At 43.5% G+C, this 26,589-nt stretch overlaps 1 protein-coding gene across 8 annotated transcripts; it reads right to left on the bottom strand.

Moving 5' to 3' along the window:
* Window positions 1–15,095: 15,095 nt before the first annotated feature.
* Window positions 15,096–26,017, bottom strand: LOC120673390. 8 transcript variants are annotated; one of them, XM_039954199.1, is made up of 22 exons: window positions 25,346–25,836; window positions 25,092–25,154; window positions 24,457–24,492; window positions 24,179–24,354; window positions 24,005–24,080; window positions 23,854–23,931; window positions 23,712–23,771; window positions 23,530–23,634; window positions 22,284–22,397; window positions 21,859–21,900; window positions 21,588–21,701; window positions 21,311–21,498; window positions 19,991–20,271; window positions 19,786–19,907; window positions 19,618–19,660; window positions 19,400–19,491; window positions 18,191–18,239; window positions 17,388–17,464; window positions 17,165–17,287; window positions 16,691–16,779; window positions 16,269–16,314; window positions 15,096–15,332 (listed from the first exon to the last, which is right to left on the bottom strand). In XM_039954199.1, the coding sequence occupies exons 1-22, from the start codon at window positions 25,493–25,495 to the stop codon at window positions 15,285–15,287; spliced, it is 2,172 nt and encodes a 723-aa protein (XP_039810133.1). In that variant the 5' UTR covers window positions 25,496–25,836; the 3' UTR covers window positions 15,096–15,284. The 8 variants fall into 8 exon arrangements, with proteins under 8 accessions (XP_039810133.1, XP_039810128.1, XP_039810130.1 ...); XM_039954200.1 differs by having other exon boundaries at window positions 15,125–15,332; window positions 21,597–21,701; window positions 25,346–26,003; XM_039954194.1 differs by having other exon boundaries at window positions 24,179–24,492; window positions 25,346–26,017.
* Window positions 26,018–26,589: the final 572 nt, after the last annotated feature.

Raw genomic sequence — 26,589 nt, forward strand, 5'->3', positions numbered from 1 at the left:
TATATTTGTTTGATACAATCGGCTGAAAGTTGAACATTCACATGGCCGCATGTACGCATGTACATGCAAAAGGATCAATTCAAATAGTGCCTATCGGCTGATTGGTTCAAGGATTTCACCGACGGAGTTAATGAAAACGTTACATCAAAGATGGGGTTATACTAGCGTACTCCTGCCAAGGCTAGTGGAATATGAAAAAGTTGTTTACTCTTGCCGATTTGCTTAGCTATTGAATTTCTTCATCGGCTAATCATTATGAGGTGTTACCACAAGCCGGTGAGATGACCAGAAGATTGGATTCAGACTACAGGATTTGCACTGGCCTTTTGGCTCTAAAAATAGCCAAGACAGATGCATCCGTCGGTTCTATGAAAGATGGCCGATGCATCTTTATATATGTCAGCTCTACAGTGGAATACGATTGATATATTTCTTTTGGATAACTGAAGGGAGAAAGACAACAGGTAGAAGGTGATTCTTCCCCAGCTAACGTGTTATGCTCTATATCGGCACTATACTGTTTATGATCGCCCAGACACCGGGAGCCAATATCCTTTATACGTTTACGATGAGTACACAGTTCTATCGTCAGACAGATGGCATCGGAAGAAGACATTGAGCACGTTGGAGAGCAATTGGAGCGTCACTATTGATTAAATAAATTAAAGGAGCAGTAATCACTGGAGTGTCTTCGTTAATCACCTCCTTCTCTTGTATTGATGGTGTAACCGATCGGGGCCTTGGCAAGAAGGAGCTTGAGCTTACAAGTGTTTATTCGGAGGGGCAGTGCAGCGGTCTTTTCTGAAGGAATATTTAGCCGATGGAATTATTTAAACTGGATGCTCATTGGCCGGCACTTAAAGAAACATCAGCCCGTGGAAAATATTGAGTCAATGAAGCAAAGCTAACAGATTGTTTTAGCGGCCAAATATCTCCTATTGCGGTGCACTGATCGGACAAAGCCTAGTTTATCGGCTCAGGGGGCAGCGCGAAGCCGAAGACAGCTGGCGTCGAGTTTATTCGTCCCTCCACTATCGTCTGGGCATGCATGCAAGGACGCCTGATATGGGTCATGGTTGGTTCATTAGAATGTTGATCGGCGACATTTTTTTTCTCTTGCTCAAGCTGTGCATGGGGCAGCAATCATTCGGGAGCTTTCATCGGCCACTTGTTTTTCTTATGAATGATAGTGTGGCGCGGCCGATGAGCGCAATAGCATGAGAATCAAGCCTACACATGTTTCTAGTCAGCTGACAGATGGTAACCGGTGAGTGTAACCTTAGAAATCCCTGGAAAAACCAACGTTCTGGAAAATTGCACCGAAGTTAATTTTAAATATCATCGGTTTAACCGGTGTATATAACCTTGAAACACCCTGGAAAACCAACGTTCTGGACAACTGCACCGACGTTAATTTCAAATATCGTCGGTTTAACCGGTGTATGTACTTGTCCAGACTCTGATAACTGCGTTTAACCGACGTATAGAAAAATGGAGTCGTCGGTTAAACCGGTGTATAGACTTTTTCTGATTTTGCCTTTTCTGATTTGAGTCTTGAATGAAATCCAAATATTTTTGAGATATAAGTTGAAAACCACTTATTTGAACTTCTAGGAACATGAGTGACCAAAGTGTGCATCCATTTTTAATTGACCATGTTTATGCTCAAGTTACTTGGCCTTAACCCCTCTTAATAGTGCGACCTCTACAAAACTATAAAACCTATACTAACCTAAGTGTCCTTCTCAACCTTGCGACACTTAGGACTAGAAAGATCCTTAGTATTGTTATATACTTGAGTTGAATACCGAGATCGCCTTTTTGAACAATGAAATTGAGGGGCCTCTTTAACGTATGATCCAATGAGCGATAATATTTCATTAAGCTGCACAAACTCATTAGTCACAATAATGGTTGTCATTAATCACCGAAACAAACCTTAAGGGCCTAGATGCTTATAATCTCCCCCTTTTTGGTGATTGATGACAACACAAACATAAAAATAACGAGAGAGCGAGAAAGATAAACAGGAGAAACTCAAGCAAACTCGAAAAAGAACCAAAGAGCTCAACGGCTCAAATGGAATCCATAGATATGTCTCAAAACACAGCATACGCAAGAGTCAAATGTACATATCCATGAACTAACATCAAATGAGATATAAAACATCAAAGTCCTGTAACTACGAGCTCTCTCTAGCTCTACCCTCCTCCTGACTCCAACTCCCCCTAACTCTCTCTCCCTTTGGCATCAAAGCACCAAAAAGGCAAGCTACGGGTCCTGCTGTCGCGGCACGGCGAGGAAGCGGTCCAGGTCGTCGTCGTCGGACGGAGAACCCTCGGTGACGGACGGGAGCTGCGGGTCTGAACTGACTGGAGGTGTAGCTGTCGTGGAAGCTCTCGTGCTGGCACTGCCTGGGAGAGGGTCCGTAGAAGTGGTAACCGGGTCAACAGAAGAAGTGTCACTATCTGAAGTCGTGACTGCTGAAGCTGTCGGCTGCATCGACTGCGGAAGTATAGACTCCTCTCCTCCTCCTCCCCCTGGAAGTGGTGCCTGTGGAACGATGGGGAGGGCGACTAACTGAACCGCTGACGGTGACTCCTGAAAGAGCGTAGTCACTGGCAGTGGCGAGAAGAGCGGACGACCGGCAGACCCAAGAAGTGCGGACATCGAGAACGTGGTCTCCGGTGTCGTCGAAGGAGCTGGAGCTGCAGTAGGGGCTGGAGCTGGAGTGACTGCAAGCTGAGATGCTCCAACACCCTGAAGTCCTAGCTGTTGCGGGGCGAGTCCGGTGTGAGTGTAAAGCTGTGTGATCATCCCGAACATCGCCATCATGCCCTGCTGCATCTGCTGGAACTGAGCGTCCGTCCTCTGTGAAACTCAGTCAATGAGCCCGACAAAATACTCCTCAGCTGCAGCATGCTCTCGGGCAGCCTCCCTCTGAATAGCTGCAAGCTGAGCCTCATGGGCTCTCCTGGCCTCCTCCTGTGCAATCCGATCCTCTCTCTGCTGAGTGACAAGCTGCTGAAGGAGAGAGATGAGCTCGGACGGCTGAGTCACCTGGGACTCTGAGACAGTAGCAGCTGCTGGTGACATCTGAGGTGGCTATCTGGACCCTCCTGCCTCGTGGTCGTGACTGGCTGGTGCTGCAGGAAAGTACTCGTCATCCTCGGAGGAGTCTGACTCAAGCTCAGACCAGTGAATCTCATCATCTCCTCTGGGAAGCTGTGCCTCTGCTGCTAGAAGTGCCTCGTCCTCCTCTGCCACTCGGGCCTGCACCCCAGCTGACAGCCGTGCCATAGCAGCTCTGTCTGCCTGTATGCCCCTCCTCCGGTCCTGTGGTGCAGTGGGACGGTAGACTGGGAACCTGGGGGCCTCATCCTGACGGTAAACTGCACTGATGGGTGACTCAGCTGGCATGATCATAGAGCAGATGTAACTGATCCAGTGAGCATAAGGAAACTGGCGTACAACACTCATCCCATCAGTGATCACATCCTCTATCTCAGCCAGAATAAAATCCACTATGTCAAACGGCTCGTGAGTGAGGATGTGTAGAAGCAGTAACTGCTGCAGACCTGTGAACCCCTCTGGGTAGCCACTCCTCGGTAACAAGGTCCTCCGGAGTGCCATGTGAACTGCGTACGCCTCTGGGGTCAGCAAGCTGGGAACTCTGGCATACGATGCTGGAAATGGCTGACGGAAGCACTAAGAGATCACCTCGTGAGAAGGTGCACTCCCGCCAATCATCGCCCTGCGAGGTGGATCTGGATCTCCGTATACTCTCTCGTGCAGGGAGACATCGACCAAGTCGACTCCAAGGATCCCTGCAATCGTCGCCCTGGACAAACCAAAGACCTGGCCTCCAAACATGAAGTGCACGGCTCTGTGCTCGGGAGCAATCCAGGCTGTGGCATAGAACACTCTGACCCAGTCCTCAATATATCTGTTCTGCTCCATCTCAAGTAGCCTAGGCAGACCTCTGAAGTGTACAAAGTGCTCTCTAACGTCCGCTCCCCCTGCGGCTGTCCTCAGTGAAACCCAGTCGAGCACTCTATGCGGAAAGATCAGATGTCCCCGCCTCTGATAGGTCTCGTAGAAACTGGCCTGAAGGAGCGACCAGAACCTACGGTCAACCCTGCTGTCACGTGTCACGGGGAACCAGTCCTCCTCTGCTACACTCCACCTGAGCCTCTTGACCTTCGCCGCATTGGCCTTGGTCAAGTTCTGGAGCAACACACCTGGCTCCAAACGCACAACAGTGTCCATACGGAACACTGCGCGCTCGGCCTCTAGGGCCTCGGCTCTGCGAGCTGCTACTGCTGCAGCTGTGGACCTGCGAGGCTCCTGTGGCTGGTGACCTCCTCGCATCCTCGGTCCAGTGCGACGCTCGGTCGCTGGTGAAGACTCTCCTGCTGGGGACATCTGCCGAGTGCGGCCAGAACGTCGTGGAGTCGGTGACCCCTGAGTACTCTGCCCCTGAGACTGCTCTGACTGCGCTGCATCTGAATCTGCATCTGAATCTGAGCGATCTGACTCTGCTGCTGCCTCAGTCGTGGCCCTGATGGCCCTGGCACCTCGGACCCTGCCCATACCTCTGCCTCTGCCTCTGCCTCTGGCAGGCTGCTCCCGAAACGCGAACGGACAAGCACGACCTGACGCCTGCTCCTCGGCGGCCTTGGCCACCATCTTGGCCCTCTTGGCCTCCCTCTCTGCCCAGGTCCGCTTTCGGACCGGCTTCTCGACCACGACCTCCTTCCCCTTCCTTTTCTCGCGACCCATCTCGGTCAGGCAATAAATCGAACACCTCGCGAGCATTGAGCGAGAGTGTGCTGCGGCTGCGGCGTGTAGGGTGCTGCTGCGAGGGCAGCGCGTGGTGCAAGAGCGGTGGCTCTGACCATGGCGGTGGCGCGGAGTGGCACGGCGGCGGCAGCGCGCGGGCAGTGGCGCACGCGGGCGGCAGGGGCTGCGCGTGAGCGGCGCGGGCGCGTGCGGGCGGAGCGCGAGCGGCGATAGCGCAGGCTGCGCGTGGTGGCGGCTTGGGCCGGTGGCGTGCAGGCGGGCGGCGTGAGGAGCGAGCGGCTGCGGCTGCGTGGATCGGCGATGGCGGCGTGCAGGCGAGTGAGCGGCGTGAAGAGAGAAGGAGAAACAGAGGCCGGCGGCACGGGCAAGAAACATATATGACACATGGGCCCCGCATTTTTCCTTAACGCCGGTTAAACCGATGCTTAGGTCTAGAACGCCGGTTGAATGCATCGGTTCAGTTCACCAGAGACTCCAGCAGAAATTCATCTGAACGTCGGTTGATCCGACGATATGCATTTTGAACTCGCCGGTTGAACACTGCTATCACCGGTTGATTGTTAGGTCAGATCAGTGTTGTGTTCACCGGTTGATCCGATGATGTGACAATTGCATACGCCGGTTGAACGCCTGGTTTTGACTGAGCTGAGACAGAACTTAGTAACGCCGGTTAAACCGATGGTGTAGATCCATTAAGCGTCGGTTTAACCGGTGAACCCGAAAAACCTTCACTCAGCTCACTCTTCTATGCTAAATCCAATAAACTTATAAAATTCAACTAAACTCAAGTTAATGGACTTGCATAGGCGACTTTGGCCCTCAAAATACTTAGGATAGCATAGAGCTTAGTAATTTTTCTTTTCGAATACAAGGAAAAGCCGCAAAGCGAGACAAAGCGCCAAATAAAATGTATGAGCCTTGTCATAGGAATATTGAAGATAGAGAGCTTCAAACTCATCATGACATGACTCACTAGGCAATAATGCACCTAACACTTTGCTCTATTCACTTTTCATGAATTAAGATCTTGCATATGAAACAAGTCTCATTTTCATCAAGTGATCTCCTTTGTGACCCTTACGCATGCAATGATGGTGCAAGCTACAACCATATGCGAGAGAAGGATAAACATGAAGTGCACATCTATATGACAAGAAATGCATAACAAGAATTTAAATTATACTTGTCAAGTTTGAACCCACGGAAAGCTTCTTCATGATGAGCCTTTCTACAAGCCTAGAGGAAAACAAGTGGACCACCACCTCTAACTAAACCCATGCTCATCACTATCTTACCATGGTTAGACAAGTGTCCTATATGTATGCATTTTTCTATATGACATGGCAACTTACATGACGTTTGCCGCATCTAATATATTAAGCTCATTCCTTAGCCAAACAAATGTACTCTCGTCCAATGGTTTTGTGAATATATCCGCCAATTGCTCTTCGGATCTGACACCTTGAAGAGATATGTCTCCTTTAGCTTCGTGATCACGCAAGAAGTGATGGCGAATATCAATGTACTTTGTGCGAGAGTGTTGAACCGGATTTTTGGCAATTTTTATGGCACTTTCATTGTCACAAAGGAGTGGAATCCTATCTAGTTTCACACCAAAGTCCAAAAGGGTTTGCTTCATATATAGGATTTGGGCACAACATGCACCGGCCGCTATATATTCCACTTCCGCGGTGGACAAAGCCACGGAATTTTGCTTCTTACTCGACCAAGAAACTAGAGAACGCCCAAGCAAGTGGCAACCCCCGGAGGTACTCTTGCGATCCACACGGCTTCCGGCAAAATCCGAATCCGAGTATCCCAAGAGATCTAAGCTAGCGCCTTTGGGGTACCACAAGCCTATGCTTGGGGTGTGCTTGAGATACCGAAGGATCCTATTCAGAGCCGAGAGGTGTGATTCCTTTGGGTTTGCTTGAAAGCGGGCACACAAGCACACACTAAACATTATATTGGGCCTAGATGCAGTAAGGTAAAGCAAAGACCCTATCATAGAATGATAAAGAGATTGATCAACCGGTTTACCGTCCACATCCAACTCGAGATGCCCATTGGTTGCCATGGGTGTCTTGATCGGCTTGCATTCATCCATCTTGAACTTCTTCAAGATATCTTTAGTATATTTTTCTTGATGGATGAATGTCCCTTCCTTCAATTGTTTGACTTGAAAACCAAGGAAGAAGGTCAATTCGCCGATCATGGACATCTCGAATTCCCTAGACATCATGGTAGCAAACTCATGGCTTAGTAAATCATTAGTTGAGCCAAAGATAATATCGTCAACATAGATTTGACAAATGAAAAGATCCCCGTTGACATCTTTTGTGAACAATGTGGTGTCCACCCTCCCGATCTTGAAGCCTTGCATGATTAGGAAGTCACGAAGCCTCTCATACCAAGCCCTTGGAGCTTTTTTGAGCCCATAGAGTGCCTTGTGCAACCTATAAACATGGTTAGGATTCCTTGGATCTTCAAATCCGGGAGGTTGCTCAACATAAACAAGTTCGTTAATAACGCCATTTAAGAATGCACTTTTCACATCCATTTGATATAACTTGATATTATGATGCGAAGAGTAAGCAAGAATGCGGATAGCTTCAAGTCTTGCGACCAGAGCAAAGGTTTCACCAAAATCCAAACCTTCGACTTGAGAAAAACCTTTTGTCACAAGTCTTGCTTTATTGCGTACCACTACCCCATATTCATCTTGCTTGTTTCGGAAGACCCACTTAGTGCCGATGATGTTCTTGTTTTTCGGAGGAGCTTCGAGGACCCAAACTTCATTGCAGGTGAAGTTGTTCAATTCTTCTTGCATGGCTATCACCCAATCCGAGTTCTCAAGCGCTTCCTCTATTCTAGTGGGTTCAATACAAGAAACAAACGAGTAATGTTCGCAAAATGAAGCATGCTTAGAACGAGTTCTTACTCCTTTGGAAGGACTACCAATGATTTGATTAATTGGATGATCCTTGGAGATACGACCATGCTTCACTAGCGGTTCATGCGTGGATGTTTGTTGAGGTGGATCATGGGTGACTTGTGCTTGTGGTGGAACATTTTGCTCTTCTTGTTCTTGGACTTGGGGTGTTGGCATTGGAACACTTTCTTGAGATTGTGGATCATCCTTTTCTTTATCTTCATCCATTTGGGGTGTCGTGGAGGTGCTTGGTGTAGATGAGGAAGGTCCTCCCCCTTGATCATTGTCTTCATGCATCTCTTCCGGCTTGATATCCCCAATGGACATCTTCTTCAAAGCTTCTTCAATCTCCTCATCACCAATATTGTCATAGCCAACAACCTCCTCTTGGGAGCCATTGGATTCATCAAACTCCACATCACATGTTTCTTCAACTAACCCGGAGGTTTGATTGAATACTCTATATGCTTTGGAGTTTGATGCATAACCAAGAAAGATTCCTTCATCACATCTACTCTCAAACTTACCGAGCCTTTTCTTCTTATAAATGAAGCATTTGCAACCAAAGACTCGAAAGTAGGATATGTTTGGTTTCTTCCCGGTGATGAGTTCATATGGCATTTTCTTGAGGAGTCGGTGGGGATACACTCGGTTGGATGCATGGCAAGCCGTATTGATTGCTTCCGCCTAAAACTTCTCGGACGTGCCATAACCATCCAACATTGCTCTTGCTAGAGTGATTAGTGTTTTATTCTTTCTTTCGACCACTCCATTTTGTTGAGGTGTGTAGGTGGCGGAGAACTCATGCTTGATGCCCTCTTCATCGCACCATTCTTAAATCTTAATATTCTTGAACTCGGTGCTGTTGTCACTCCGGATCTTCACAATTGGGGAGTTGTACTCCCTTTGAGCTCTTCTTGCAAATGTCTTGAAGACTTCCGGAGTTTCACTCTTATCGCCTAGAAACATGACCCAAGTATAACGTGAAAAATCATCAACGATTACTAGGCAATAGAGATTACCACCAATGCTCTTGTATGTGGTTGGACCAAAAAGATCCATGTGAAGTAGCTCGAGCGGCTTGGAGGTAGACAACATCGTCTTGATGGGATGATGTGTTGCAACTTGCTTTCCGGCTTGACATGCTTTACATAGTTTGTTTTTGTCAAAGGTGACATCCTTCAAGCCGGTGATCATCCCTCTCATGTGGGCATTTTTGAGGTTGCTCATGCCAATATGAGCAATTCTTCTATGCCAAAGCCACCCAAGAGACGACTTAGTGAAGAGGCATGTCATGGAGCTTGTTTGCTTTGAAGAGAAATCCACCAAGTAAATGTTGTCATGCCTAAACCCCGTGAATACCAATGACTTGTCTTCTTCAAGGGTTACTACAACACCATTCTTTTCAAAGGTACACGTTAGTCCAAGATCACATAATTGAGCAATTGAAATAAGATTAAAACTAAATGCTTCTACAAACAAGACATTAGAAATGTATAAATCTTTAGAAATTGCTATTCTAGCCAAACCTAAAACTTTTCCCCTTGAGTTATCACCATAGGTGACATGTTCATGATCGCCGGGGTCTTCAAGAGAGGTGAACATGCTATCATTGCCGGTCATGTGTTGAGAGCAACCGCTATCAAGTACCCAATGTTTTCCACCGGCTTTGTAGTTCACCTACACACATGAGAATCAATTTTGAGTTTTTGGAACCCAAGCGAGCTTTGGGCCTTGCACATGTGTGACAAGAGCTTTGGAAACCCAAAGTTGCTTGGGGAGCTTCTTCTTTGCTTCCTTTGTGATTTTGCCAATGAATTTGGCCTTCACCTTGCCCTTTACCTTACTCAAAAGAAAATGTTTATTTTAATGCATAGATGAGTAATTCTTAGGTAAAGTAGGGAAAGAACGTGATGGCAAAGGACACTCCCTAGTGTGGTGCCCGGTGACTTGGCAATATTGACAATATGATCCAACTTCTTTTATGAAGCTAGTCTTGATCTCCGGAGATGGAGTAGTGCCTTGATTTGGCTCCGGAAATGAACCAAGACCTCTCTTGCCATAGTCGCCAGCATTGTTGAAGAGAATTTCCTTGTGGATGTATTCTCCTCGTGAGAGCTTCTCCACACTACTCTTGAGGCTTGCCACTTGATCCATCAATTCCTTTTCCCTAGAAGGAGCAAGCTCGGGCACAATATTAGTAGCATGTGCATCATTGAGTAGGTCATCACATGAAATAGAAGCATTGACCATTTCAATATTTTCATTGAAAGAGTTCTCAAGACTTGGGTCAATTGCTTCATAGGCAAACTCAAGCTCTTGATATTTGTGAGCTAACTCCCTATGCTCTTGCTTGAGTTTTTTGTGGCTCTCTTCAACTTGCTTAGCAAGTGCAAGTGACTCATTGTGCTTTTTGAGCAAGTCATTGTAATTTCCAAGCAAATCGGAGTGAGCTAGCTCTAACTTGGCATGAGTGCTCTCAAGAAGTTTGACATTGCCATTTTCCCTCTTGATGACGGATGTATACTCATTGATGAGGTTAGCAAATTCATTAGGATCAAGCTCATCATCACTATCACTATCACTATCACTATCCCTGTCACTATCCTCCTCACATACCTTTGTGTTACCTTTTGCCATGAGGCACATGGGAGGTGGAGATAGCGATGGTTCTTCATTGGTGAGAGCAATGGTGACGATGTCTTCTTCATCACTTGAATCTTCACTTGATGAGACATCGGTCACCAATTCTTGTTTTTCCACCAAGAAACTTCTCTTGTTGTGGCCTTTCTTCTTTGGGAAGAGCTTGGTCTTCTTGTCATGACTCTTCTTCTTCCCAAGTTTCTTGTTCTTGATCTTCTTTTCATCTTCATCATCATCGCTTGAATCATGGCGATGCTTGCTCTTGTTGTCCTTCTTTCTCTTGTCCGGCTTGGGGCAATCGGGGGAGATGTGACATTTTTCTCCACAATTGTAGCATGTTTTGTTCTTGACATCTTCCCTTGGCCGGAATATTCTTCTTTTAGGGTCAAAGTTGTACCCCTTCTTGTTGATCTTGTCACTCAAGCGTGTGAACTTTCTCATCATGAGAGCAAGTTCTCCATCATCTTCATCATCGGATGAGCTTTCACGATGATCTTCTTCTTCATTGCTTGAGCTTGATTCTTACTTGATCATCTTGAACTTGCGGGGCTTGTTGGTCTTGGTTTTGAGAGCGATTGATTTGCTTGTATTTGGCTCTTCGGACATACCAAGAAAACCCATTTCATGAGCGCGAATTTCACCCACAAGCTCTCCCACTTCCATCATATCAAGATTCTCCTTTTGAAGCATTGCATTGATGATATTGTACTTGGGCTTCGGAAGGAGCATGAGTATCTTGCGGTTGATGGAGCCACTGTCAATTTTAGATATTTCAAGTGCATTAATGTTCTTGACAATGACATTCAAGCGAGAATACATATCATTGTAATTTTCATGAGCTAGTATTTTAAAAGAATCATATTTAGCTCTAAACAAGTGATATTTTTTCTCACGAACTTTTGTGGAGCCTTCATGAATTTCAATGAGCTCTTTCCAAATATCACTTGCCAAGTCTATGCCATTAACTCTAGCAAAGACTTCCTCACTATTAGCTTTGAAAATTGCATTTCTAACCTTAGCATTCCACTTTAATTGTTCGGGGGTGGGATTTCCGGTGAACCCGGTCTTAGTCGCTAACCACACTTCGGGGGCAATCGCATCAAGATATGCGGCCATGCGAACTTTCCAATAAGTAAAGTTCTTGCCCTCGAAGTGAGGCGGCGAACCACCCATCTTGGCCATAGCTCTAGGCGGTGAAGCCTAATGATCCAAATGAGCAACGAGGCTCTGATACCAATTGTAAGGATCGATGGACAAAGGGGGGGGTGAATTGGGCCTTTTTCAAATTTCTAAAATAAAGTAAAGCAACCTTAACCTATGCAATACTAGTAAGGCTCAATTCACCAACCGGCTAACTAAGCAAACTACACAAGCTATAAAGGATACACCAAGATGTGAAACTAAGCAAGGTAGAGCTAAGTTGTGATCTCTAAGGTCAAGCACATGAATAATTGCATGAAAGTAAGTGCTTGAAAGTAAAGAGTGGGCAGGAGACGACCAGATTTTTTCTCGTGGTGTCGATGTGTTGGCATACACCCCTAATCCACGTTGTGACACTCACTAAGAGTCTTGTCACCTCCCATGTCACCGAGACGAGGGTGCTCAGTAAGAGTCTCCGTTCACCATCCCGGCATGGTGGAGTTCAAGCCACGTACAAACTTCTTCGGGCTCCCACAATCAACTTGACAAGCTCCGGAAGAAACACCTCAATCACCAAGATCGCCTAGGTGCTGCCAATCACCAAGAGTAACAAGTTAGGGCCTTCACTTGAGTAAGAACCGATCACCAAGAACGGATGCACACAAGCTTCTCTCTACTCAAGTCCTTAGTCTTGCTTCTTGAATGATTGAATGAACAAATGTGTGGAATATGAAGCTCAATGTGGCTCTCAACAATAATATGAGTGTATGAATGTTGCCTGGTGTCTAGAGACTGCAAAATGACCCATTGGAGGGGTATATATAGGCAGCTCACGCGGATAGAGCCGTTGGAGAAAAGCTGCCAGAAAAGTACGCAACGCCGGTTAATCCGACGGTCCTCCAAAAGTCATCGTCGGTTTAACCGATGAATGTAAACTGCCCATTTGGAAAACTAGCCGTTACAACTTGGGCAAATTAACCGACATATCATCGGTTTAACCGGTGAGTGTAGTTGTCCACTAATCAACTGAAAAACCAACTCTCTGGACAACTGCACCGACGCTAACTCAAATCCATCGTCGGTTTAACTGATGAGTGTAACCTTAGAAATCCCTGGAAAAACCAACGTTCTGGACAATTGCACCGACGTTAATTTTAAATATCGTCGGTTTAACCGGTGTATATAACCTTGAAACACCCTGGAAAACCAACGTTCTGGACAACTGCACCGACGTTAATTTCAAATATCGTCGGTTTAACCCCTCTTAATAGTGCGACCTCTACAAAACTATAAAACCTATACTAATATAAGTGTCATTCTCAACCTTGCGACACTTAGGACTAGAAAGATCTTTAGTCTTGTTATATACTTGAGTTGAATACCGAGATCGCCTTTTTGAACAATGAAATTGAGGGGCCTCTTTAACATATGATCCAATGAGCAATAATATTTCATTAAGCTGCACAAACTCATTAGTCACAATAATAGTTGTCATTAATCACCGAAACAAACCTTAAAAGGCCTAGATGCTTACAAGAGTCATTGAGGAGCAAGGTTATATTTTGATTTAAAATCTTTCAAAAAACCCAAATTATTTAGCAGGGGAAGTAAAGTGGATTTGATTCTTTGCATCGGTTTAAAAGATTGTGATAAAAAAGCCTGAAGAAGATCTTCGGCTATAAAAAAGGATTGTACCAGAAAAGTTTATTGCAGTTTCCGGTTTGCTACTGTCTTCATCTTTCAGCTGAATTATGGTGGGAAATTGGAAGAAAGACTTTGGTTATGGAAAAGCAGTATCAGAAGAGCCGAGGTGTTAGCTATCAAGCAGATTGAGGCATCGGGTTTACAAAATTTCGAAGCATGAAGCATTCATATTCCGAAACTGGGGGGGGCTTGTGTTGACACCGAATTTTGGTAAATCCAATGTAAGTTGAATTACGAAGCAATCGGCTGTTTGTGTTGACTTGAGAGACGACAGCAATTGCCGATGGAGCTAGAAGCCTGCTAGTTGGGAATTCTCACGTGGCAAGAGGAGCACAAGCTAACAAGATATGAAGTTACTATAAAGGAAACAACACGATCTTCGTTAGCAAACGTGATTTGTGTCTTGGCTGGATTATTTTATTTGGATGATTGAAGCACGTCAAATGGAATTTGGGGTCTGCACGTGCATATGTCCATTTATTTGTGTTGCAGATGGCGCACGAATTATTTGGCTTAATCTAGCCGGATAATCATGTAGTTAACATGCAAGTCAAAGCTCAGGAAGCTTCTCATACGAGAGATACAAAGAAGGATCAGCATGCGTGGGGCAAAAGAGCTTAGAATAAAATAAAGAAGGGTTGCCGCATGGAAAGTGATCCAGGTTAATGAAGTCCATAGTTGATTCTACATGCATGCCAGCCTTTCCACTTGCGAATCGGAGGAAGCTTAATCAAGGAGGGTTCAAAAATTAGAGTCCATGTATTTTAATATTAGTTTGTTTAGATATTTCTTTTTTAGCAAGTTTGGTGTACCGTGACCGGCTAGGTGGTCTAGGCTATAAATATGTACCCTTATTTATTGTGAAAGATTTATCACACGATCAACAAAGAAACTCTACTTTTTACCTGCAACTTACTTTTCGGCGACTTCGCCACTTTTTTTTTCTTTTCGGTAAGTTCTTTCGAGTTGATTAAGGACGCATCACATTCGAGCGACTTGATCTACTGGTAAGTTTTCGTTTACCGAATAAATCTGAGTTTTAGCTTCCGGGCGCATTGATGTGGCTTCGTTCAGATCTATTCAAAAGTTATCGAGTTTATCTAGGCTTTGACTTCCAGATGTATCGCTGTTGTCTCGTCTAGATTTATTCACCAATTATCGATATCGACTAGATTTGTAGGTTTTTCTACACTTTTTGGCTATTATCACACCTAAAAATATATTAGATCGGCTTTAGATTTTGCAGTAATACCTTAGTTATCTCAAGAACCAGTTTAGATCTGTTTTTAGTTTACATCATCTGAGTTACACATTCGTAGTTTAGATTTTGTTACACACGCAAAATCGGCTACTCAAAGCCGGTTTTGTCGTCTAGTGCATCGACTGATCCTGCTGACGCACTCGTTTATTACACGCTTGTATTTAAATTTTTTTTTGTCGTGTATTGTATCGACAAAGCTTGTCGATACGACTGTCTGAGGGATAATCGGAACTCCAGCCGATACACCCTCGAATTTAACATTTACTCTGTCTACTTGTCAATCAACAGATCAGATTTTAACATTTACTCTGTCTCCTTGTCAATCAACAGATCAGATTGACTGGCACGCTTGGTCTACTTTCCGTGCTTGATGAACACTTGCCCTCGGATTCCAGTGTGTTGATTTTTGCGTCAACACAAGTAATTGATTAACTAAGCAATGCACTAATAAAAAATACATGCGTTTGTTCTCTACCTCCATAATCTATCTGTAAAAACCCAGTAGAGTAAATCGATTCTTTGGAGCATCTTCAAAGACCCTCTTTTTTATCCATTATACATTAATTTTATTTCTATCGAAACGTGGAAGGCAAATGGGAGCTGCACCCGCAATGATAGAACTCTTCCCTCCTCAGAGAGGGCACAAAAAAAATATTATAAACATGGGTAACGGGTTGTTGGGTTGGGCACAAAACAAAACCGCGTGTCGAATTTTACAACAGACAAAACACAGCACTAACACATAGGCCGCCCGTTTCAATTGGTATGCTACATACACTAGAATAAGCATAAATTAAGGGTCTACTTGAAGAAAAGGCCTTTCTTTCTTCCTCTTCTCCTCTCAACAGCCTGCGAAGGTCGGATGTTGAGCGTTAGTGCAGAAACAACACGCAGATGTGAGTAGTATCTTTGCAGGTATTTGATGGACTATGGATAAAAGTCCCCACCCCTCCCACTATAACACCTGGATTTTATGGTCGGGTTGGCTAGATGGGGCGCGCTAACATGGTATCAGAGCCGAGGTCCCGGGTTCGAACCCACCCGGCCACGCATTTCCGCTACGCGATTTTCCCTGCGCCTCTCTTGTGCTGAGACCTGCTGCGGGCTACATCGGGCACTAGAACCTGCTGCGGGCTACGCCGGGCTCGCACGTCGTAGGGGGAATGATGGACTATGGATAAAAGCCTCCACCCCTCCCACTATAACACCTGAGTTTTATGGTCGGGTTGGCTAGGTGGGGCGCGCTAACAGTATTAACGCAAGATACCGCCATAACTGACTGGGCATGTTGCTAGCCAACAAAACCATCTGTCACGCTGCAGGTTCTAAGCAACACATTAATTGCTAGGGGTGCGCACTAATTGTTTCACAGTTAACAAGTAATGTTTTAGAGCAGAAGAGATTGCTGTGCCATCAAACATGCTAATAATAAGGGCAATTTCTGGCTAACTTGGACACCACGTGTCATAAAAAGTCATCTTCGATTAGGAGGGTTGTGTGTTACCCTGGTGCTGAGGCATTTGCAAGCACTCGTTGTTCTAGGGGGGCAAAAAAATAGTTTTGGAGTTTGAGGTCATAAAGTGCAGTTTTCTAGCTCAATGTTCAAAATGAATGAAGGACAAAAGTTAAGGATTATAATGGGCCCTTCTCATTATAAAAAATTTACTATTGGTTTCATTAAACTGGGTTCACAAGCTCATGACACCCACTTACTATTGGTGAATGAAGATTACATTAAAGATAGGATGCTAATATGCTATGCCTTGTACAAGAGATAGTTCATACCATATTTTTGAACAATCTTAACACAAGAACAATGGTATCCCGCAACCTGCAAAGTTAAAACATGAAACAAGATAGGCAGTACATATTTATGTTCAGCATGATATTATTGTTATGTAAAGCATAAAGAGATTGTCTAGTGGATTATTCCGAAAGCCAAGGAAATTCGAGTAAAATTTTCAGATATCCAAATCAAAAGAGGGGGGGTGGGGGTGGGGGGTATAGGGTTCTAGACTGCCACACTTTCAATACTAAAAGACATGGAAAAAGGAGTTTCAACAGTGCCAATTGAAGTGATGATGCATGCAGTTTTTTGGCTCAAACAGTAGCAGATATCACTGCTGCTAATATATTTAGCCACTTGGGACTGTCAAAAATTTTACTGCTAGTAACTGAAGCAAACAGAAGCCTCATTTGGTACTCACAGTGTATTTTCTGCTGGCTTCAGATTATAATCAACACCATCAGCAGATATAATCGAAAACTCCGTTTGACGCCCATATGGAATCTTAATCTGAATAAGGACATAAGGTATTATAAGATTTGTTGTAAAGTGCACTTCATAAGCATATACTATGCATGCACGGGTTAAAATCAAATATGTGAAATTGAAGCAGTTTCAAAGACAGCTGAAGGGGTGTGTTTTTTTTTTTTTGGGGGGGGGGGGGGGGGGTAGCAGGTGACAACGTAGAAACTTTTTTTCGAATTTAAAAAAAAATTCAAGCAATGACAACATAGAAACTTCAAGTGCAAAACAGAATTGTGCTAACCTTTCTCTTAAAAAACTGTGTCAACCCACGCTGGTTAAAATGAAGTAAATTATAATTGCAAACACAAAACACAAGCAGATACAGCACTCCATTTCCTGAAACGGCTTATGCTAAAGAGTAAAGACTTACAGCAGTTGCTTCCTGAAATTTCTCTGTGATAACAACACCACGCTGCCCATTACATTTAATGCTGTAACCTTCCCTCTTTATTGCTAGAACAGCTGGTTCCCACATGTCTAAAAATCTGACCTGCTGTTGGAGAATTTGATACTTCAGACAGTTGCATGACATCGGAAGTAACAAGAATACTTTTGCTATGTGAATGGGTAACTGCAAATGACAGAGAGCATACAGGCAGTTGAACTTGGACTTCATAGGTCATGTGCCCAATTTCAAGAGTTTTCTTAATAAGCTCCTTTGTTTCAGGATCTGCATCAAAGATGGTTGCTCAATTCAGAACTAAACTATGCAATGCTGCTGCTATATTATTATCTAGGTACTCCATCCAAAATAACAAGGCATGCATACATTTCAAAATTCAAACTTTGTAACTTTTGACCAACAATTATGCTAACTATACATGAGTCGAGTGATACAAAAGTGGTAACACCGGAATCACATTTGAATTATGATTATGTAACTAGCAGAAATACTACTAGAGAAATTTATGATCAAAATTCAGCTTAGAAGAACGTGCGCCAAATCAAGTTACACCCTATAAAAAATGGACACTTGGAGCATCAATAATGACCAGTGTTCTTGGGAATTAAGGAATGCAAGGAGATCAAACACAGTCTCTTTGGCGCTCTTCAAACTTGCCCACTGGCCAAAATACCATTAGTTTGTTATACTTCAACACAGATCAACTGCACCAACACATTGGCTTAGTATAAACGAGCTCTGCCAATATTAGACCGAGCACCAAAATATTTGCTTTCTACTAAAGTTCAATCCAAAATGAAAAAGCTAAGGAAGTACTGCATTATCTCAGGTATCTGTACCATCTCATGAGCATCCAACAAAGCTGAATGCATCATGGAAGCTTAAAAGATGTGAACCCTAGCACCCAAATTCTTTAAAGTTGCACTTTGTTTGAACAATACTGAAGTGTAAGGGCAAATACCATAATCACAATTCACAGTTCCTAAAACTCACCACACGAAATTTTTCTTTGCTCGTTAGCAAAAACCTTGATAAATTCCCCCTGCAACAGGAAATAGAATATTTCAAGAAAAATTAACACTAGAAGTGATAGAAGAAAATCAATTTTCTAATTTCTAGAAAGCATTTAACTTTGCATCATATCTCAAGTTCTTAACTCATTTGACATAGCATATTGGTGAGTAAACTTTACAGAAAAGTTACTTTCACCAGAAAATCCAATGACCCAGTTATCCAAATGCAAGTGTGATTCTGTACATCAGCGGAAACTTTCACTGCAACCATTGGGTTACGATGAAAATAAATATTATCTGCTAACACACTAGATTTAGTTTCAAAATAATATTTCTCAGAAACAGGGTTCCACACAAAAACAAAATTCTTCCCATGAAATCTTTCTCACAGTACCAAATGTGAACGGTATATCCATTGCTCACTGGAAAATTGTACATCAGATTTCGTCTGAAATTATTTGTGCATTCTGCTGTGATGTGTGAATGGAATGGAAAATAATGGTATCAGTATTGACTACAATGGCAGAAGTGGTCAGAGCACCCTACTGACCTACCGTCAGATCTGGGACCAAACAAACAAAGTAGAAATGAGAGGCAGCTCTGATTTTTAAAGGCTAGATGCCATGATATTTTCGCATTTTTGCCCTTTACTCATATTGGTGGGGATAAGAGCTGAAATTTTGCATTAGGGTCCCTACATCAAATATCCATCTCCTAGAACTATTTTGATCATTTCTTGTGATATTAATTGGATTCTATTGCCAAAATTCAGAAATCAACATAGCACTGGAATTGCTATCATACAAATGGTATAAAAAAATATCTAGCCCCCAAATTCCCAAATGTTCGGAAAGTACAGTATTGTAGTATAGCTTTTCAAAAAAAACAGTATTGTAGTATAAGGATCAATCATGCCAGATCTCTACAGACTAATCTGTCACGTCACCAGGGCAGGTACCAAATGTCCAGCAGACCTTAGGGCACGTGTTTTTACCATGATAGCTGTTTCTTTTCTTTAAATGGTTGTCCTGTTTCGTAGCATAGTAGCATAATGTAACTGTGGCCAGGGCCTGCATGACTTTAACAAGTCTCACATTGTAGAACTCAGTTATGCTCTTCTTAATACAAATATATGCACCTCTCCTGCAAGTTCCCGAAAAAGAAAGATCAACCACATGACAATAAGTACCTTTCTTTTCCTATCATCTAGGGGCTGGACTTCAATGGCTAGTAAAGTGTCCACATCATCAGCTGTAACAACATAGCTAGGCTGCCTTGCTCCTATATAAACAAAATAAAATCAAAATCATTGAGACATCATGACATCCTAGTTAATGCAACAAGTTAACAGAGCATAAGCTCACTTATAGCGTATCAGCACAAAAGGGAAGAAAAGAGAAATGGTACCCTCTATGAAATTTACAGAACCATCTTCTAAGTGGCGCACCCACTGCAGACACAAATAATTTGCAAGAAGTGAAACTATGTTGAAAATTTGAAACTCACAACTTAAGTGGTGAGCAAGAAATTTATTTCCTTATTCAGAATGTGGATAGACAAGAACTTGAAGCACACCTCAAAATTACAAGTGGTGGTACCATTGATGGGGTACCCACTTGCTAAAAGTTCTCGTCCAGGAAAAGCTTCACCTGTGATTCGAAGCCCTTCTATGCCTGGCAATGGATCATCATCTGCAGCTGCATATTCATAACAGGCATCTATCAATAGTATAAGGCTTATTTAGTCTTAAACAATATCAACTTAATTGAATAGTAGTTACCCTCAGAGAAAGAAGAACCAGGCTCCTCAAGGACTGTAGGGAGATAAGGATATGAAGGGTTTGTGTCCTCAAGGCCAGATGCCAAGTTAGGTGAGTCCCCAGGACCCCATCGAGCAGAAGGTTCTTGAGTGTTTTGGACTTCAGCAACCTCTGAACCATCCAGTACATCATTTCTACTGAGACCCTTGAATGGTGAGTTCTGACTCGGGGTCTCGTGAAAACGGACACCATGATAATCACCTTGGGATACTTGAGCAGGAACGTCTGTCCTAAATTGGTTTCTGAAAATCATACAAATTCGTATTGTGTTAGGCATTCTAGTAATGCGACAAGATAATAGAATATTATTTTCTCGAAGGCGCAGGAGAGTTGCATGTCATTTCATTAAAGAAGAATAGAGATCAAGCACAACACTACACCAGACCAAACCACAAGACACAGAAAACATAAAACATTCGCGAACCCTTAGACTATCAAGCAACTAGACCCTGGAGGTCCTTGGCACTAGTGGTGCAAAAAGGCGCACCTAAGGGTATCCACCGACCCTCTTTAATTCAAAAGTTTGCACTAATTTTTCAGAGTGGGAGCTCATTTTGAAAAACTAGTTCAATTTTTTAACTAAAGAGGGGCAATGGATACCCTAAGGGGCACTCATTTGCACCTCTACTTGGCACCAGCATCACACCACAATATGCATTGATCTGTCACGGCCCTTACTACAGCCGCCACATCAGGATTGACACCAGAAAAAAACACAGTAGTTCCTGTATTTCCAAATTTCCCAAGTAACTTGATGATTAATGATAAACAAATTAAACCCCTTATTGAGTTGCTTTCGACCTCTTTCAAATCCTTGCACCACCACCTAGAAAAACTTATTGTCTGGCTGTGGAGCCACTGCCAGCAAGGCAAGTTGATGTAGGATGATAAACCAAAGTTGTTTAGAAACCACACATGAGATCAGTATATGTTGGATAGTTTCCTCATCTTGGTCACAGCGAGGGCAAGCAAGAGGATGTGGCAGAGCTTGTTTGGCCAGTCTATCAGCTGTCCAAACAGGGTAAATATAATAGAATATTTTTTTATTTAGAACTACGTGAAATGGTTTCCTAAATATTACGTATGAACAGTCGATGTTTACCAAAATAGTATAACAAAAACATGAAAGGGAAAGAGACAAAAATTTGCTAATAGTAGTGTCAGTAATTCGTGAAGTGTTCATAATTTTAGCACGCTCAACGGCTCAAGAGATGACTAATACCGGTAGAGAACCAAAGTAATTGGGTATATTATTTCAATAATCCCATAAAGAGACACTACCTGCTTGAAAGAGAGTTCCCTCCCATGTCATCATGTTCAGCATTTCTTGTAGGAACCTCACTTGGAATAACTTGATGGTTTTTGTTACCGAATGCACCCCAATCACCTCTAGCTTGAACTGGGGAAGACATTGGTGATTGTACATGAGGATATGCTGTCTGGTGAATAATATCAAGGTTGCTTTTGCTCTGACAAAGTAAAGGTGTAGAAGCATGTGAATGGGAAACATGTGTTCAAAGAGTAATAGATGAAAGAGTATTTAACTAAAGATTCATACTGTAGTCACCAATATTTTTCCAGCAGGAGGATCGGTAGGAACAGGATGGCTGGTACTATTCAACAATTCAGTATGCCATGGAGTAATTTGATACCGTGACTCCCTTAATTTCTCCTGCATGATCCAAGTTTGCATACAAGGCAACTTCAAAGTTCTGTTAAGAAAAATATCAGCAGTAAGCTCTGCAAGCATGAGAAACTCACTACTGATTGCAGTATGACATGTTGTTCAGAGAGTAAATGCATGTTTTCAGTTGCTTAGTGTGGCTTACCTCAGTAACAATAAGTTGCTCCTGCATATGCTTAAACAAAATCTACAGAGGAAAGGAGCACACATTTAGCAAATAGTTAGCTCAGATGCTGGCTTCAATAGAACTAGGTACGATATTGAAGCAATTTTATAACAGTTTTTTTCTCAAACGTGCAGGAGACCTGCGCGTCAATATATTAAGCAATTTGGTAACAGGTTATCAATGTTAATTGAGTTCAGGTTGCTTTATCCATAATTAACATTGTCATGTTATGTTTGTTGATTACTTTGTACAAGGAAAAGAAAATGTATAGCACATAAAATTATTTCAGCCTTAATCTGATTCTCCCTTGCGTCCAATAATAAAGTAATAAACAGTTCAGGTCATCAAGTCCATGCTAAATGACAGCTCACTTGCCACAGCAAATACAAGAAAACAGAACTTACCTTTAGATTACCGACAATTGATTGGGCATCAAAAACAGAAGGCTGGAGATTGTCGTATTCAGACAGAAGAGGCAGCAAGGAATCTATGAAAGTCGATCTTTCTTGTTGGGCTGCCTGGACAGTAACATAAGCAAAAACTGAGTATCCTTTAATCTTTAAGTGCTAAATCCAAACAATGAACACAATACAAGATAAAATGGTATTATTACTATCAAGAGCAGATAAACTTGTACTAACATTATAACACTCAACCCCACCCCAATACCACTTGTAACACCCCGTGCCCAAAACCCACTTATTGCCCAACCCACCAACAGGGCGAGCCTCATATGCACAGCAACTCTACTTTGTACCTGCTTCGTGTATAAGAGTCAATGCGCGGGTGCTATTTGGAACGCAAGGGCTTATAAGCTGTCCCCAACTTATCTAAACTTTCCATAAGGGACTAATCCCACTACACTAAGGTCTGGGGCTACACGGGCCAACATTAATACTAATGGGCTGGGGTATTGCAAAAAAAAATGTTAATCCATATGAATGACTGCAGCACATAGTATGAATCTAGATGCCAAATCTAGTTCAACAAACCTATGTTAAGGTCTGCAGACTAATCCCACTGCACTAAGGTCTGCAGACTATATTAAGGTGATACTTCAACAAAGCCTATAATGGATGCACAGTCATGGCAATGAGTTATTTACTTTTAATGTCCTTATGAAGTAGAATTACCAACAGAATTGTTCAAAAGAAATCATCTGGCATATAGTCTACCTTAAGTACTTAGGACAGACAGTACAATGAATCTTAGCATCAACCATCAAGGAGCTAGAAGAAATTGCATTTTTCATAATTATCTTCAGGTATTGCAATAAAACAATAAAAGAAAATGTGTCGCATTCCGGATTGAAATTTGAACCAGTCTCATGGTATAAACTCAAGTAAGCACTGAGAAAGAACATTCATGAACTTCTGGAACAGAACTATTTTTGCTCCATGCTACATAAAAAGTCATGCTACCATCACTTTTTGTAAACATTTAGGATATTTTAAATAAACAGTGTGTTTTATAATGGAAATTTTGCATAAGTAACATCAAGCTTATATGAATAAAGTAATTAGATTTTTATTCTCATGGTTATGGTAAAACCAGTCACAATCTTGAAATGATTATATATGTGAGACTGTGAGTGCAGGCAAAGATATAATATACATCGATCATTCCCATGATATATCTCATGAAAGTTACCTGCAATGCATACGTTAGACGGATGTTTTCCTCAATAATATCTTGCCTGTATGACAAAGCTTTTGATGCTGCATCAACTAAATCTTGCTGCTGCTGATCAAATGCCTGAAAACAATTTATCATGATTAGATGATAAGCTCGCTCCAACGAATTATTGATTTGTGATATAATGAACATCTTACCAAACGCATATAGGCAATACGTTTTTCCAACATATATTTATCAGTGAGTATTCGGGCTTCCTGTCAGGAATTGCTTGTGGTCAATAGAAGATAGAAAAGGAAAAATACAGAGCAAGTGACCTTTATATGCAAAATTGATTACCTTCACAGTGTAGTCAGCAAGATGCTTCTTTAATTGCTTAATCTCTTCTTCACCTTCTTTGACCTTAACAATGAGGTCCTGTGTAGGAAATATCTTTGTTGGAAACAGAAGATATAGGTATGCATATGACGCTGTACAATAACTAACTAACCTGCTTCCAGGACATATTTGAGTTGATCCCTGAAACTGGCAGTAACCTAGATTCATACTCCCCATCTTTTCTATGCCTGTAAGCAAAGGATTTTTTTATAACTATAATGGAACCAAAAATCCAAAATGTCATCCCAAGGCAGGAATGTAGATGGCATCAAATATGCAAAGTTACCTATTTGGAGAAAGGGACCGAGATGAGGGAGTGGAGAACTGTGAGGGGCCACCATTGTCAACAGGAGTCTGTTCTCCTAATGACCTTTTAAATGCTCCGTTAGACTGGGGACTGTCAACGTACTTCTGTTTCATGGTTTCCTGAATCAGATGCTCTCTGCTTCCAAAACTCCCATTCTGAGGATAAATTGAGGTAATTTGGGGATTTATTGAAGAGCCGTTCTCAAATGATTTTGTGCCATCCATTTTATTAGCAACAGAATTGCGCTCTTGGCCTACCCCACTTGAAGAACTTTGGGATGTAGCATCTTCCCTCTGAAACCAAATCAAAGTACACCTTTCAAACAAAAGCTTGATGCCCACAAATATCCCGCAGAAGTATAATTGTAGCTGTTACATGTGAAGCAAGAGTTTTGTTTTTTCATAATGATTTCATGAGAGAAGTTGACAAAGCTGTTACAGTGCGTACAACAGAGCAATTGCTCAACCTGAATGTTGTTAGCATTTCAAATACAAACATAAACCATACAGAAAACTCTAGTCAATGAAAGTATCATATGCAAAACTATGAAACAGCTCGATTGTGTTAATCCTTTATGCCAAAAAAAAACATGCAGTGAAACCATTTGTTTTGCTGTTTCAGTATAAGAGAATAGGCAGAAGGTGTTTCAAGCTCCATGATAAACCACAGATCCAGTTGAGATTTTGCTCCCCTAGAACTTGACAGAATTCATACTAAGCTTTGCCAGTAACAATTTTCAGTAGAGCTGCTAGAGCATATATCTCAACAAAAACACGTGTACATGCCATGCTTCAATTTTAATACGACGGAAACAGCAGAACGAGATCACGGCCTGAAGAACTATATGCCTCTGGTAAGACTAAAATCCCGCATGAAACAGAAATGGACTTACAATCCTCTGTAGCTGTTGTGTTTTTCGCAAAAGCTCCTCCTTAAGGCGGTTATTCTCTTCCATCTGAAACGGAATAAAAATTTAAAACCAGCCGGCACATATTTACCCCCACAACAATCATCACCATTTCGCGCAAAGCTGCTGCGACAATAAAAACGAAGCGAAGCAGCCGCGGGCTAAGGGGGAGACGCGACGGAATTCGGAGGGACGCGCACGCAGGAAAGCGAAGGCGGGGATGGTACGAAGTGGGTTACCTGGCTGCGGATGGTGGCGTCTGCGCCCTCGACGGCGCGCATGACGCTGAGGAGGTAATCGGCGCTGGACCCGCCTCCGGGGGCCGCGGCGCCCTGGTCCGCGGGGTCGGAGATGGTCGCTGCGGCGAGGCCATCGGCGAGTTGGTCCATTTTGGCTGGCGGGCGGGCGCGGGCTTGGGCGAGACGTGGGAGCTCGGCGCACCGCAGGGTTCGGTCGGGGATGCGTCGTGGCCGTGACCGGGGGGGACTCTTGTCGAGTCGGCGCTCCACTCCGCTTTCGCCGGTGGAATTGCGCGGAAGGAGCCGAGCCCCACCCCCGCGGTGGTGGTGGACTCGACGCGACCCGCGGGGCGGGGGGGAGGGGTGCCGCCGCGTGAGGGCGGAACGGATTCCAAGCGCGGAATCGGCGTGATTAGTTTTTCGAAAAGAAATGTGGAATCGGTCAGCCGCCGGTGAGGGGCGGCCGCGGGCGGGGGTCACGCGTGCCGCGCGGAGGAAAGGACGGGGAGGGGGGGAGGGAGGGGCGGGGTGGTGGGTAGGTAGGCGGCTAGGCGCGGGCGCGGCGGAGGTGTGGATTCATGATGACGACGAACGAATTCGATCGATGCGAATAGCTCTCATCCGATGCGCCCGTGGCCGTGTGGGATGGATGCCGGGGGAATGATGGTCGTCGACTCGTCGTCGCGCGACTAGACTCGCAAGTCCACCACCACCTCGCTGCGCTTCGCCTTCGGTCGTATTCCTCTAACGTTGCCCAGGAAGCACGTTCCGTCTCGTCCCCAACGGCCCATGTCAACTAGACAGTGCCTCTCGCAAAATTCCGTTCTCACGCAAGTGCAACATTTTTCGCGAAGTACAATGTTTCGTGACGAGCGTCTCTTATTATTCCGGAGTTTTTAAGATCTGCCGTTTATAGCCATATAACTAAGGATGGAAACGGAGAGAGATGGGCATCCAAAATATTCGAATCCTCTGTATCCTAGGAATGGAAATGAGAACATGGATAGTTAAAATATTTGAATCCGTTTCCATGCAAATTCAGCGCGCTTCCATCCTGCATGTAATTAGGGTTACCAAATTTGTTTTTTGTGTCTAAAAATAAAGTTAGCAAACTGAAACTTTTGTTTTATGTGTTTGCTTGCCACATGCAATGCAACTATGCAATTGTGCGTTGGAAAAATTGTAGCAGAACAAACATGTCCGCTACAAATTTAGCATGCGATTAAACTATCTAACTTTTTCTT

Source organism: Panicum virgatum, chromosome 5N (assembly GCF_016808335.1).
Source record: "Panicum virgatum strain AP13 chromosome 5N, P.virgatum_v5, whole genome shotgun sequence".
Taxonomy (NCBI): Eukaryota; Viridiplantae; Streptophyta; class Magnoliopsida; order Poales; family Poaceae; genus Panicum; species Panicum virgatum.

Bases quoted from the DNA above. Each gene is read 5' to 3' on its own strand.
- LOC120673390 (XM_039954194.1), bottom strand. From the start codon at position 25,495: ATGGACCAACTCGCCGATGGCCTCGCCGCAGCGACCATCTCCGACCCC. The intron at 22,398-23,529 runs GTAACTTTCATG...GTTACTGTCCAG, and splicing joins GTCTAACGTATGCATTGCAG to GCAGCCCAACAAGAAAGATC. The intron at 21,499-21,587 runs GTATGAATCTTT...TTACTTTGTCAG, and splicing joins GAAAAATATTGGTGACTACA to AGCAAAAGCAACCTTGATAT.